Consider the following 14545-nt stretch of genomic DNA (forward strand, 5'->3'; position numbering starts at 1 on the left):
ACACAGACATAACTGAAACCCAGTGAGTATCCTCAGGAAATCATGTCTCAGGGTCTTTGGGGAGAGGCAGGCAGGTAACCAAACAATTGAGTAATCTAAGAGCTTTAGCAGGGTGTCTTCAGAGGGCTATGGGCTCTCTTAACCTCCCTCATACTGGTCCCAGACGACTTTGGAGAAGCAAGACTACAGAACTAAGTCATGACCAGTTTACTTGAGGAGGGACTGTGCTTTCCAGGAAGAGGGAAGACCCTATACAAAGGCTTACAGCCGAAAGTCACTGCAATGCAGAGTAGGTAGGGACTCTGGCTAGGATGAGCCACCTGCAGAGGAGCTCATACTTCATTCAGTGGCGATAAAGACCCACTGGAGCTTGAGGCAGCATAACAGCAGGGTCGTACTTTTAGGATTATTTAACAATGTGCTGCTGGTTCTCCTTGGTATTGGAAAGCCAGTGAATCACAGAGGCCTGCCTTTATTGTCCTCCCAAGCATGTGTGCATCCCCTCACCTCCTTCTTCCTCTCCTCCCACTTCCTTCTCTCTCCACTAGGGCTCCACCTACCCTAGACCTGCCCACTCCCACACTCTTTGCCCTCCCTAATTAACATTTTGCCTTTTTTTTTTTTTTGAGACAGAGTTTCGCTCTTATTACCCAGGCTGGAGTGCAATGGTGCAATCTCCACTTAACGCAACCTCCGCCTCCTGGGTTCAGGCAATTCTCCTGCCTCAGCCTCCTGAGTAGCTGGGATTACAGGCACGCACCACCATGCCCAGCTAATTTTTTGTATTTTTAGTAGAGACGGGGTTTCACCATTTTGACCAGGATGGTCTTGATCTCTTGACCTCATGATCCACCCGCCTCGACCTCCCTAAATGCTGGGATTACAGGCTTGAGCCACCGCGCTCGGCCACATTTTGCCTTTTAAGTAGTGAAGCGTCAATCTGATTATCCTCTGAAGGAGCAACTTGTTAACACAGTGACTCTTCAAGTGGGGAAATGGATGAAGGATACACGTTTGAAGGGAGGCAGGTATTCCCTTCTGAACCAGGACATTGAATACCCAGCACCAACCCTTTAGTCACCCAGTCACATTGACTGTGGATACTTTTGCAAAAGCCCTTCCTGGGGCTCAGTAGATGGTAGTCAAGATGGAGAGGAAGCAACTCAGCCAAGATTTGAAATGGAAATCCTGAAGCCTCATGTATAGAAGGCCCAACTAACCATCTAGTTGGGAGGAGAGCTGTTTAAAGATTAGTAGCTGTAGAAAACACTGTGCATTCGAGGCAGCCCATGGGTCAGAGTGCTTTACCCAGCAAGGAAATGCAGCATGTCAGGAAGTACCTTTTCCCCTTCTTGGTGTCTGGATCATTCTGTGGCTTTTGTGGTGGCTATGGGCCAGATTAAGAAGCACTGAAGAGATTGTTAACTCCTCTCCTGCAAAAACATAAAATAACTATAAGGGCGTTCTGTGGGATTCTGATTGTTTTTTTCCTCACAACTACTTTGACTTTTTAAAAATCAGACAGTGTAAAAGAACTTCTAATTGTTCTAGATGCCCAGTGAGAGAGGTGTGGGCCCCACGCAGGTGTTTGGTCCGCCTGCTTCAGGGGAATCCAGCATGGGGCGAGTGAGGTAGGATGGCGGGGTGAAGAAAATGGCGTAGATTAGCAGACGGACATTGTAAAAACTAAGCAAATATGAATTGTCCTTGATGTTTGCTATTTTATAACTGCACAATGTATAAAAGCTGTAAGCAGCTCAGCTTTTCTCCCCATCACAGTGCCAGCAGCTTTCAGTCCAGTGCTTGCTACAGAGAGTGCTATGGCGCCAAGTGCAGGCCCAGCCCGGAGAACCCTCCTTATGGTGGTTCTGTCAGGACTCTGCAGCCCAGCTGCTTCTGTGCACTGGAAATAACTTCACCTTACAAAGTCCTTCTGTCTATAAAGGTAATCATGATAATGGGATTTTACTTGTGTCCATTTTCCTCTGAGCCTCAGAGTTCAGCCTTTTCCTCTCACCTGCCTACCTTGCCTTAATTTTTTTTTTTTTTATTAAGCCTAACTGCTGTTAGCAGGAAACATTAAAAATGCTTCCTAGCTAACATTCAGGAAAAGCAGAATGAGAGGGTTGCTTTCTGGCCCCTGGGCTAGCCAGCTTGTTGTCACAGGAACTGTAGCACATGGTTTGATTCTGCACTCAGGGAATGGCAATGACAGAAGTGACCTGCTGGAGCCCCGGTGAAGGAGCCCTCTCTGAGGAGGTAGAGGAGGGAGGGGACTGCAGATAAGTTCCCAGCCGACATTCCAGCTGCAAGCAGGCCTGGAGCCACACGCATTAGGCCTCTCCACAGTGTTTATCTCCAGAGACTATTAGAGTATCTCAGAGGCTTGGGTTAAATCTCCTCCCCCTCCTTCCTGCCAAAGCCACTTCTTTTCATCACTACCATATCTTAGAAAGGTTCAGATTCTTTTTCCTCGGTTTCCTAAATTTGAATAAATTCCAGGTTTGTGGAGTTTATGGATTGGGCCTCTGTAATGACCATCTTGTAGAGTGGATTTGTCAATTGTCTTTGGCTTGTAATTCAAATGTGTGTTAAGCATTAATTATGTCAGCCAACATTTAGTTACAAATGAGGACTTAGAAATGGGCTCTTATCAGGAAGTGACATTTGGCAGATGGATGGTTTTAGTAACAAAAAGAATGAGATTTTTTACCCTCAGCTGGTAAACTACAAAATGTTCAATGCTGTTTCACTTTATTTACCTCCCTTATTCCTGGATGAGAAAGTAGAGTCAGAGTGAATTTATTCACTCACTCATTCAACAGATATTTATTGAGGGCTTACTAAGTACCAGGTACTGTTTAACCCAAGCACTTAATGATTTCCTTTATAATGCTGCCTCAGTTTGAAACTAAGCTTGAAAATGAGTGTCTGTGTCTGTGTTCACTTTGTATAAGATTTTACCATAACTAGCTTTCGCGCTCCAGATTAAGTTATACTAGCCTTGGAGCTCCAGATTAAGCTAAATGGTATTTTTAAAGACAAAATAAACAAGGAACATTTTCATGGGAATATTAGCAGACAAACTATTTCGAACACTATATTCTCTTGAAAGGCCAAAAAAAAGAGCTATGAAAGAACATACTAGAAATATGTTGCAAGCCCCCATATTGGTGGCAGAATTGGAGACAGACTTTGGTACTGAGGGCACTGAGGTCTTATCAGTCGTACTGTGTTGACTATAATTGATCATAAGCTTTTAGGGCACTGGGCCAGTGCCTTCCTGAATGAATGATAGATGACATGTGGTAAGGCCAGCCTCTGGTGGGCATGGTGCTTGGGGCAGAGTGCACACGTAACAAGTATTCAATGAATTAATTAATACTTAAGTGATAAAGATGGAAAGACTTGTCAACATGAGCTAAAGGAGTAGGAAGCATTTGAATTTCAGAGAGAATTCACGGATGCTTGAAACATCCTTCCAGGGAAATGGCAACAAGAGAAAAGGGGGTGTACTGTCTTTGGAGTCAGAGCTGTGTGCTTCCTTTACTCCTGTCTTTCTCTTTAAGCGAAAGCTCCTCATGAAACTGCCTGGAGGGCGGCAGTGCACAGTGAGGTGAGGCAAAGAATCCAACTCCCTCCCACCCACCGAGCCTCTCCATTATTTCTAAGCAACTTACAAAGAATTCTTCAAGGGCAAACAGTTATTGCCCACTCTATTTCCTATTTTCAGGGGACTTTTAATCTTCCCTTTTGTCGCCTGTGCAGTTGATAAACTGGCCCCACATCCTCTCCCCTTTATCTGCAGCACCATAGAAGTCTATTGCACTGTTGAGGCTGATCTGTTTCACAAGCTCCTTTGTGTTACCCCTCAAAAGAAAGGCTTTGAAATCTGTGACCATGAAGCTCTGGGTTTGGCTTTGCTTCCCCAGCTAGCCCCCAGTCTTCATAACTACATAACCCTGAAAGCACAAGTATAACCCGTCATGTAGCAGACGCGCCACCGTGGGCCACATCAGAGAGGAGCCTATTGTACGGTGAGGGAAGACCTCCCAAACCCAGCACCAAGGTTCACTGGAGCTCGGGTTCTTTATCCTTTGCAAGGCCATGCGTGGATGGTGAGTGACAATGGGTTTGGGGGTGGGAGGGTGGTAAGGTGCTCATTGGGCAGTCAGACAGAGAAGGCAAGCCAAAACTGATGAATTCCATTCCACAAGGAATTCCTGAGAGTCAGAGCTCCGCTTGAGGATTTTTGTCTCCATTCCATTCAAAGACCATTTAGCGGGAATCACCTTAGTTTTGTTAGCATAGTGTTGGAGGCGTGCCATGGACAAGAGCATTTCTGGACAGTGGGCAGAGGTGGAAACGATTGCAGTTCTCCTCCAGGCTGTATGTTGTAGAATGTTTAATAGATGTTTCGAGAGAGTGTAAAAACATATATATTTTCAACAAGTCATTGGGAAGATATTAATGAGCCTTGCCCCACTAATACGGCCCTCTAATCAGAGCCGGGTGCCACTGGATGAAGGTTCCCTCCAGCTGTTCTCACACACGGTACAACAGATGTGCTCTTCTCCATTTTCCGAGTAAGGAGGGAAGTCAACGATGCCCTGCACACATGGACGTTCTGTGGAGTTATCTTTGAAGTGGGATTTCAGCTCCATGCTCTCAGGAAGCTGCTGTGCTCTGGAGAACCATATCTACAGATACACCACCTAGAGCTTCAGAATTTTTTATGTTCATAGACTAGCAAGTATTTGATGAACAGAAAAGAAGTGGACATTTCTTCCAAATATGGTTAAACCTAATGTGTACAAAGATTCTGCAGAGTAAGGTAGGAAAATGAGAAGATACAGTTAAAAGAAGTAGAAAATACATGGTTTGTGTGAGTGGATTGAAACTCAGAGACCAATTTTAGATCTCGGTTCACAAATGACTTCTTCCAGGAAGCCTTCCCTGACCTCTTGAGGGTGAATTAAGTGTTCTCCTGCCTGCACTAAGTAACCTTCACCATGGGCTGTAATCCGTTTTCCCTTTGTGTTGTCTTTCTCCCTGGCCAGACACCAGCAGAGGACTTTGAGAACAGACTGTGCCTATCTCTAGGGGCACACAGTCCAGATGTGTTGTCATAGATGACAGACCCAATAAAAATGGACTGCTTTGGGAGCTTGAGGCAGAGGAGATGAGTAGAATACTTACCTTGAAAGAAGGCAAGGTCTTTGAATTAGTCAATTGAGTGCTTTGTGTTTACTCCACAAGGAACTATGGGTCCCACCACAGCCTCGGGACTAATTCAAGTCTTCCTGTTCTAGTTCACCTTATCTTGATGAAGAGAGTAATTTGTTTTCATCTTTTATAGTAGGAGAGGCAGTTGAAGCATATCAAGTAAAACTGTGTGTGGGTGGTGGTTTTCTGATTACAATCCATTAAGGCTAGGCTGTGATTTCCAAAGCTCCTTCATTTGTGACATGAGCCAAACCCACACCCAATTTCCTCTTAGAGAAAACAGCATGCTGCTCTCAGGAAAACAATTTCTTTAATTATGTTTATTTTAAGCAGAAGCATTACCGAAAAAGTGTATCGAGCAAAACAAAATACTTTGGTTGACACACACAAAAAAGGAGGGCTTTTGAGAAAGACGAGGAAAATCCCACATTTGGAACTGCTTTTTTAGCCATTTTCACAGCTGAAGTTGCTCTTTCTAAGCTATTTCTTTCTTTTTTTTTTTTTTTTTTAATTGCATTTTAGGTTTTGGGGTACATGTGCAGAGCATGCAATACAGTTGCATAGGTACACACATTGCAGTGTGTTTTGTTTGCTTTCTCCCCTTCACCCACATTTGGTATTTCTCCCCTGGCAATCCCTCCCCACCTCCCCCTCCCACTGGCCCTCCCCTTTCCCCCCTATAGACCCCAGTGTTTAGTACTCCCCTCCCTGTGTCCATGTGTTCTCATTTTTCATCACCCGCCTATGAGTGAGAATATGCGGTGTTTCATTTTCTGTTCTTGTGTCAGTTTGCTGAGAATGATGTTCTCCAGATTCATCCATGTCCCTACAAACGACACGAACTCATCATTTCTGATTGCTGCATAATATTCCATGGTGTATATGTGCCACATTTTCCCAATCCAGTCTATCATCGATGGGCATTTGGGTTGATTCCAGGTCTTTGCTATTGTAAACAGTGCTGCAATGAACATTCGTGTGCATGTGTCCTTGTAGTAGAACGATTTATAGACCTTTGGATATATGCCCAGTAATGGGATTGCTGGGTCAAATGGGATTTCTATTTCTAAGGCCTTGAGGAATCGCCACACCGACATATATGAGGCCAACAATCATATGAAAAAATGCTCATCGTCACTGGTCATCAGAGAGATGCAAATCAAAACCACATTGAGATACCATCTCACGCCAGTTAGAATGGCAATCATTAAAAAATCTGGAGACAACAGATGCTGGAGAGGATGTGGAGAAAAAGGAGCACTCTTACACTGTTGGTGGGAGTGTAAATTAGTCCAACCATTGTGGAAGACGGTGTGGCAATTCCTCTAAGCTATTTCTAGAGCAGAACAGACACCAGGCTCTGAATGATCCGATTCCTTCCCCCATTTCCAAGTTATCACTGATGTTGTTTTTCTTAACAAGACACTTCCCACTGTGCTTATGACTGTCATAACTGCAAATTTTGAATCTGAGACAGCTCGTGAGCTGGGGCTGGGCTTCCTCTGTACCTGGCGTTCAAAGTCTCAGCATGACCCTACGCCCCAAGACTAATGCTTCTTCTTACCAGTCACTTTAAAATCAAGAAGTCACTTTATTTCATCAAAATACAAAGAAACCTACTCGCATCACCCTTTTTCCTCCGTCGGTTGTACCTGGACATTCCAACCTTTCCTCTATCCTTTTTAATTCCCTAAGAGTACTCACTGCCAAGAAAAAATGCCATCTGGTTGATAGTTTTGTTGTTAAAACAGATCTCTTTTTTTAAGGTACTAGAAAATACATCTTCAGTTTTTTCTTTCAGCAGGCCTTCCTCTACCCAGAGCATCCAACAGTTCATTGATGTTGGAATGTCACTAATTTGAGTCTGTGTGTGGCAACAGCTTTCTTTCTTTCTTTTTGTTTTTAAGAATTAGGGTCTTGCTCTATTGCCCAGGCTGGAATACAGTGGTACAGTCATAGTTCACTGCAGCCTGGACTGCCCAGCTCAAGCGATCCTCCCTCCTCAGCCTCCCAAGTAGGTCAGACTGTAGGCACGTGGCACCTTGCCTAACTTTTTTTCTTTCATTTTTTGTAAAGATGGGGTCTTCCTATGTTGTCCAGAATAACCAACCACATTCTAACAGAAAGTGCTAGTATCTTGCGCCAGTAGTGCTGAATGTCATCATGCAAATTAATCTTTCTCTTTAAGATGATGGTAATGATACCTCTAGGCGGGGTTGTTGTGAGGATTAGAAAGCATACGTGTAATTGCCTGGCACATGACAGCCACAGGCATTTCAATAGTTATCTATTAAGTACCTCAAACTTAAAACCCTACTGAAGTAGGGACCATAACTTAAAACAGTCACAGATAAAACTCTTCATGTCTCTACCATGAGCATACTCACCAGTGTCTGTCCTCGGGGTTCTTCACCTGAATGGGGAACCCCCCTCTGCCACCCCCCACTCTCCCTGCTCTACCCCTGCGCTGGTGGAAGACCCCACTCCTTATCTTGGTTTCCAGATGCCTTCCCAGCCCCATCTTATAACTGTCCCTCACTGTAGCCTCTATGCTGTCCCAGAAGCCTACTGGGACCTTTCCCAGCATCTGATAGAGTGCTCCTTGCCGTTAGTTGAGTCATGGCTTAAATGTCACCTGTGGAAAGGCCTTTCCTGAGCACTCAGTCTCAAGTTACCCCGATTGCATCACCCTGTTTTGAGTCTGGTCTCTGAATAGCGATCAGCACTGTTTCTTGTGTTTATGTCCATCTCTCCCACTAGACGTTAAGCAGGACTTTGCCTTGACTGCCAGTACCTTTCCAGCACCCAGAATTGTGCCTACGTGTGAGACACCTGTCATCTGTTTACCAGGTTAATGGATTCAGTAAATAATAACTGCTCCGATTATCAGCATTAAAATTAAGTGTGTTTGCATGAACTAAGATATATATATATATACGTATATACATATATATACGTATATATATACATATGTATATATATATAAACGTATGTATACATATACGTATATATATATATATATATATATTTGTATGTATAATTTAAGGTTAAAAATGAATTTGGGGGATTTAACAGTAACCCTACTGAAATGGGGACCCTAAAATGAGGTCTTTGTTATATTTCCTCCCATACTAGAAGACTGAAAGGAGTTGACTGACTTATGGAAGCCACAGAAAACTCTTCATGGATATAAAAGGAGGCCCTCATCCCTCTTAAATCATCTGCACCCACACAAGTTCCATTTGATAATGCTACAACTGCCCTGCCTGATAAAAGTAACTCAAATGATTAAGTTTCTGCCCAGAACAATGTACATTAAAAATCCTCATTCTTTCTTTTAGATGACTTGCAAAGCCTGCCCACCTAGTGTCTCTCTGCGTTCTCCGCTGTTGAGGACTACAGATCAGAGATTAAAGGAGGAGCTGGTTCCTTTTTATTCTCATTGGCATTTGCACAAACAGGGGTCCCTCAGGGGCTTAGAGCCCCAGACTTATTTTCTGAATTATTCTGCATTATGTAAAGTGCTCTGTCTCCTGGTGAGTTCTGCCTAGCAGTAGCCCCAGGCTCTCTTTTTCTGAACATTCCCACAGACCAGGGCCTTCAAAGATCCTTATTACCTGAAGGAAGACTGTAGTTACAAATTCTCACCCTCTCTCCCTGTGCAGCATGGTGCTTTCCAGGGTAGATGACATAGTGGGTTGGTGAACTCTCAATTCTCTGCCAGGGACCCCATGGAGAAGGCAGTTCCAGAGGAGGGGAAGGAGAAGGTAGACAGAATCCTAAGAGTTTGCCTTACTGGTTCCCAAGCCAGTGTTGGGAAACAGTGATCTTGGGAATGACTTAGAGTTAAATCCATTTTTTTTCACATTGGCTCCTATGATGAGTTTGGGCACAGTTTACTACAATATTATTGCATACTTTCTATATTCTAATGCCTGCAGATTCAAAGGAAAGTGAACATACCCTAAGAAGTTCACTTTGGGTAGGAAATGCAGACACATAACTGTCTGCCTGGACCCTGTGGCTGACTCAGGCAGGAATAGATGTGTGTCAGATGCTCCCACTTGCTTATCACAGACCATATCGACACCTCGCTGCCAGACCCCTCTTAGTGACTTTTCCCTTGGATGTCTCAAAGGCCTCTCAGACTGAACACACCCAAGGTCACACTCATGACCTCCTCTCCCTTCTTCCCTGCTTGTCTCAGTGAGTGGCACCTCTACGGATCTGTAAGCCCAGGACGTGCTATTGATGCCTCCTCCCTCTCTCCTCCCCTTCTTATTTATAGCGCATGCACATCCTGTCCCTTTTGCCTCCCAAATTTCTTCCAAATTCATCTTCTTTGCATCTCTGCTGTCACCATCCTGATCCTAACTACTGTCCTCCTTCATCCCCTCACTCCTCATCTCCTGATTGTCCTTCCATACCTGCTGTAGGCCCCTTCAGTTTTCCCTTTGCAAATAGGACCGCTTAGCACTGGTGCCCCTCCCCTCACCCCCTACACACATAGGTGCACACACTCACAACGGAGGTACACAGACACACATGCGCAGCACTCTTATATGTTAAGATCCTTCCGTGGCTATCTGTGGCTTTTAGAATAGCAAAGTCAAGGCCAAGTGCAGTGGCTCATGCCTGTAATCTCTGCACTTTGAGAGGCTGAGGCAGGAGGATTGCTTGGGCCAGGAGTTCAAGGCCAGACTGAGCAACATGGCAAGACCCCAACTCTACAAACAGTTGTTTTAAAATATTATCTCTTTGGTGGCATGCACCTATAATGTCAGCTATTCAGGAGGCTGAGGCAGGAGGGTGACTTCAGCCCAAGAGATCGAGGCTGCAGTGAGCTGAGACCATGCCACTGCACTCCAGCCAGCCTTGTCCTGAAGAACATTCTCTGTCATTCTCAGCACTCCAGCCAAGCCATACCACCTTCCTTTTATCATACAGTAAAATTGACCATATATATATGTAGTTCTATTACTCCCAACACACGTGTTCATCTTTTTTCTTTATACCAACCACTCCTCAAACCTTCTGGCCCCAAGGCCTTTGTGAATACTGTCCCCTCCGCCAGCCCTGACTTGACAAGGTCCCCCCTCCCTCCAGCTCAGCTCAGACATCCCTTTCTCAGAGAAGCCTCCTCTGGTCCCCTCGACTCAGTCAGCTCCTCTTGTGTGTCTTCACTGCACCTGACTGCATTTCGTGTGGTGACTTTAGAGTCACTAGTGCGGCTCTTCATGTCCACCTTTGTGGTATCTCCAGTGCCTAGCACAGTGCTTGCCCGATAGTAGGTGCCTGGGAAGCATTTTTTTTTTTTTTTTTTTGACATGAGTATGAATCACCTGTGCAGGAATAATTGGCCCCTGCTTCCAGCCCCCACCCTACTGTCTGTCCTTAGGTGGTTTAGTGCATGTCATAGAAGGGCCCTGGCTTGAAAATCAAGCAGCCTGTGTGAATTGCTCTTCCACCTCTTTTTGGTGAACTTAATATTGTCTCATTTTTTCTTTTTCAATGAAGATTATAAATCTACCTCAAAATCCAATAGTCAAGATTAAATGGGGCAAACTAAGAGAGTAGGGTCTGTCACATAATAGGAGCTCAGCGAACGGCAGCCTTCATTCCACCCATGGCAGTCTTTATTCCACCCAGGTGGGTGCTGGGGAGACTGTTCCAGAGAAAGGGGCAAAATGGTGCTCGGGGTATTAAGTCCTTGTTGAAAAATTAAATAGCCATAGACAAGTTATCATTGTACTCCAGGACCATTTTATCTTTATGGCCCATTTTATTTAACACATGGTTTTCACACCTTCTGTTTGTGCCATTGTGCCTGGCTCTGGGGGATGAGGAGAGGATGTGGCAGGCATGTGTCCTGGAAGCCTGGTGGTGCACTGGTGAAACCAGTAAACAGATCAGAGCCAGGATGTGAAGCACAAGCCTGCAGGTACAGCCAGTTCTGTCAGTGTTGAGCCGGGACCACTAAATGCCCTGGGAAGGCAGTCAAGGTTCACAAAACAGGCGGAGCGGACTTGCAGCATCCTCCAGCCTGCAGCACTGCTTCCACCTCCCTGGAGACACACGCCCAGGTCCCAGCAGGCAGAAATGGAGCTCAGCCTCTAGCACAGAGGTTGCACCCAGAGTGTTTCCCGCTTCTTTCCTTCCCACAATACGGGGAGGCATGAGGAGCATCAGGTGGGCAGGAGCCACAGATGCTAAGCGTCCTGCAGTGCAGGCAGCCCCCCTGTGAAGCAGGGTTTGAGCTGGACCCCACAGCCTCCTGCCCGCGTCTCTGCAGAAGGATCTTAGCGCATCAGCTGCCCCACCCCGCCTGTCTCCCAGCCAGCCTGCTGTAGGCAGGCAGCAATGAGAGAGCACAGGGTGACAGTGTGTCTGACGTGCCAGGCAGGCTCTCCCAGGAGAGGAAACCATTCTTTGGGAATCTCCGGTGACGACTGCCTTTGTCTCCCTCTCCTCCCCTGACCCCTGCACAGGTGCGTTTCTCCTGGGAGGAATCCTCTACTCCTGGCAGTTTCCTCATTTCAACGCCCTGAGCTGGGGCCTCCGTGAAGACTACTCTCGGGGCGGATACTGCATGATGTCGGTCACCCACCCGGGCCTGTGCCGGCGCGTGGCACTGCGCCACTGCCTGGCCCTGCTGGCGCTCTCCGTGGCAGCCCCCGTCCTGGACATCACCACTTGGACCTTCCCCGTCATTGCCCTCCCAATCAATGCCTACATTTCCTACCTCGGCTTCCGCTTCTACGTGGACGCAGACCGCAGGAGCTCGCGGAGACTGTTCTTCTGCAGCCTGTGGCACCTGCCGCTGCTGCTACTGCTCATGCTCACCTGCAAGCAGCGGCGCGGGGGCGGGGACCCGGGGCCCCCTCCCAGCTAAGCGTGCGGGGACGCCCACAGCTCCTTTCCCTCTGCTGCCAGGCGAGCGTGTTGTGGTAATTCTGGATCACAAGAAGAGAAATTGCTGGATTTAGAACAAGATTATAAACGAATCTGGTGCTCAGTGATCACTTGACAATTTTTTTAATAAAAGCCAAAATACTCCCCAAATAAGAAATGCATCAGCTCAGTCAGTGAATACAAAGAAGGAATATTTTTCCCTTTGAGGGTCTTTCCATATCTCTCCTCCAACGCCACCCTCCATTCTGTTTCTGCTTCCATAGGTGGCTTCCTCTTTTGGCTCCGTCCTTACCCCCACACCACACACGCTCCCCCTGCCAGGCAGAGTGGCACTTGATGGCCAGACAGCGTGAGCCTCATAATCTGCTGTCTGTAGTTCTGTGAGCTCAGGTTCCTTGAGGGTCTTGTGGCACCCCCTTCCTGGTGATTGAGCCAGAGCCAGCATTTTTTGGTTTTCCCCACCCCACGCATTCTCAACCCCAGTCCTCCTAACAATAACAATAGCTGGGAGCCAGCTGCTGTACATTGGGAATGGGGATTCCACATGCTTGCCTAAGGAGTCTCAGCGTGGACTGCCAGCCCCTGTTCTCCCTTCACCCTCATTGATGTGAACATTTCAGAATTCCGGGAGTCACAGGCATCTTTGTCATTCACGTTAACATACATGCACTGTTGGAAGCATTTCCTTCTGAAAGGGTAGCCCTGGACTTGATACCAGCCGGATACCTCTTGATACCCCCGTCCCATTGCTGTACCTCTGGAGACACCACTATGGGCTACTGTACCTCTGAAGTCACTGCTGTGGGTCGCCGCACCTCTGCTATACAGCAGCTTTTTCAAGGCTGTAATGAGAAGGGATGTTAGGAAGGAGGGTGTGCTGGGCTAACCAGCCCACATAGATCCCATTTGTGTCCCTTGGGTGAAAAACACATGTCCATGCCGACAGCTCCTAAATTCAGAAATTAGCCTGTACATGTCCAGTGGCTTTAAGAGCCAGAGCAGGGTTCTGGGAATTTTGTGAGTTATCCTGTGGCCATGCATGGCCTCAGGTACCAAACACGGTTACCTGTAGCCCTTTAGTCCTTTGTACTCCCACAGGTCTGCAGAGTCCCATCTACCCAAAGGTCTTGCAGTCAGACAGGATGTTTTCATTACTCAGTCCCCCAGAGCACTGCTGGTCTGTGAAGATTCATTGGTTGGAGTGGGAGAGTGGGATTGAACAACATTTAAACAGTCAGGAGTTATCTCAAAAATGTCTAATGGGGGTCGGGTGCGGTGGCTCAAGCCTGTAATCCCAGCACTTTGGGAGGCCGAGGCGGGTGGATCACGAGGTCAAGAGATCGAGACCATCCTGGTCGACATGGTGAAACCCCGTCTCTACTAAAAATACAAAAAAATTAGCTGGGCATGGTGGCGCGCGCCTGTAATCCCAGCTACTCGGGAGGCTGAGGCAGGAGAATTGCCTGAACCCAGGAGGCGGAGGTTGCGGTGAGCCGAGATCACACCATTGCACTCCAGCCTGGGTAACAAGAGCGAAACTCCGTCTCAAAAAAAAAAAAAATGTCTAAAGGGATTGTAGGTAGATAACATCTGATCAGTTACTACTGATCTGAAATATTCCCTCTCGGCTGCCCCCAGGTTATTTACTGTGGAGAACATTGCATAAGAATGTCTGGGAAAAGCCTCTACAACTTGTTACAACCTTCAGATTTGTAAAATTCATTGATTCTCTTTTCCTTCCACAATAAAACTGTATACAGGAACAGGAGTGTGTGTGACGTCATTTAAAGTGAGCATCCCATGCTGAGTTCACAGTTCCTGGTAGAACTGACGACACTTGATGACGCCTTCGAGAGCTGGCAGAGGGCTCATGGGGAGGTCTGTTTTATTTTGTTTTGTACATTCACAAATTATATATATTTATGAGGCAATGAAGTGATGTTATGATTTATGAATATGATTGGAATAATGAAATAAAGCTGATGAATGTATTCGTCACCTCAGATACTTATTTTTGTGGTGAGAACTTTTTTTGTTTTTTGAGACGGAATCTCACTCTGTTGCCCAGTGGCATGATCTCGGCTCACTGCAACCTCCGCCTCCCAGGTTCAAGTGATTCTCCGGCCTCAGCCTCCTGAGTAGCTGGGATTACAGGTGCATGCCACCACGCCTGGCTGATTTTTGTATTTTTAGTAGAGAAGGCGTTCTACTATGTTGGTGAGGCTGGTCTCAAACTCCTGACCTCGTGATCTGCCTGCCTCAGCCTCCCAAAGTGCTGGGATTACAGGCATGAGCCACCGCTCTTGGCGGTGGGTACATTTTTAATTTACTCAGTAATTTTGAAATTGTAATACATTATTCTTTACTACATTCACACAGTGCGTGATGTATCTCAATGGGAGCAGAC

General features: G+C 46.4%; 1 protein-coding gene across 1 annotated transcript in view; it reads left to right on the forward strand.

The window, feature by feature from the left end:
• The window catches only part of COX10 (cytochrome c oxidase assembly factor heme A:farnesyltransferase COX10), a 129776-nt gene extending 115875 nt beyond the window's left edge, over positions 1–13901 (forward strand). The window contains exon 7 of the mRNA XM_002747891.6: positions 11715–13901. Within this exon, the coding sequence (XP_002747937.1) occupies positions 11715–12118 (404 nt within the window). The 3' untranslated portion in view covers positions 12119–13901. The remainder of the gene's footprint in view (positions 1–11714) is intronic.
• Positions 13902–14545: the final 644 nt, after the last annotated feature.

Source organism: Callithrix jacchus, chromosome 5, assembly GCF_049354715.1.
Source record: "Callithrix jacchus isolate 240 chromosome 5, calJac240_pri, whole genome shotgun sequence".
Taxonomy (NCBI): Eukaryota; Metazoa; Chordata; class Mammalia; order Primates; family Cebidae; genus Callithrix; species Callithrix jacchus.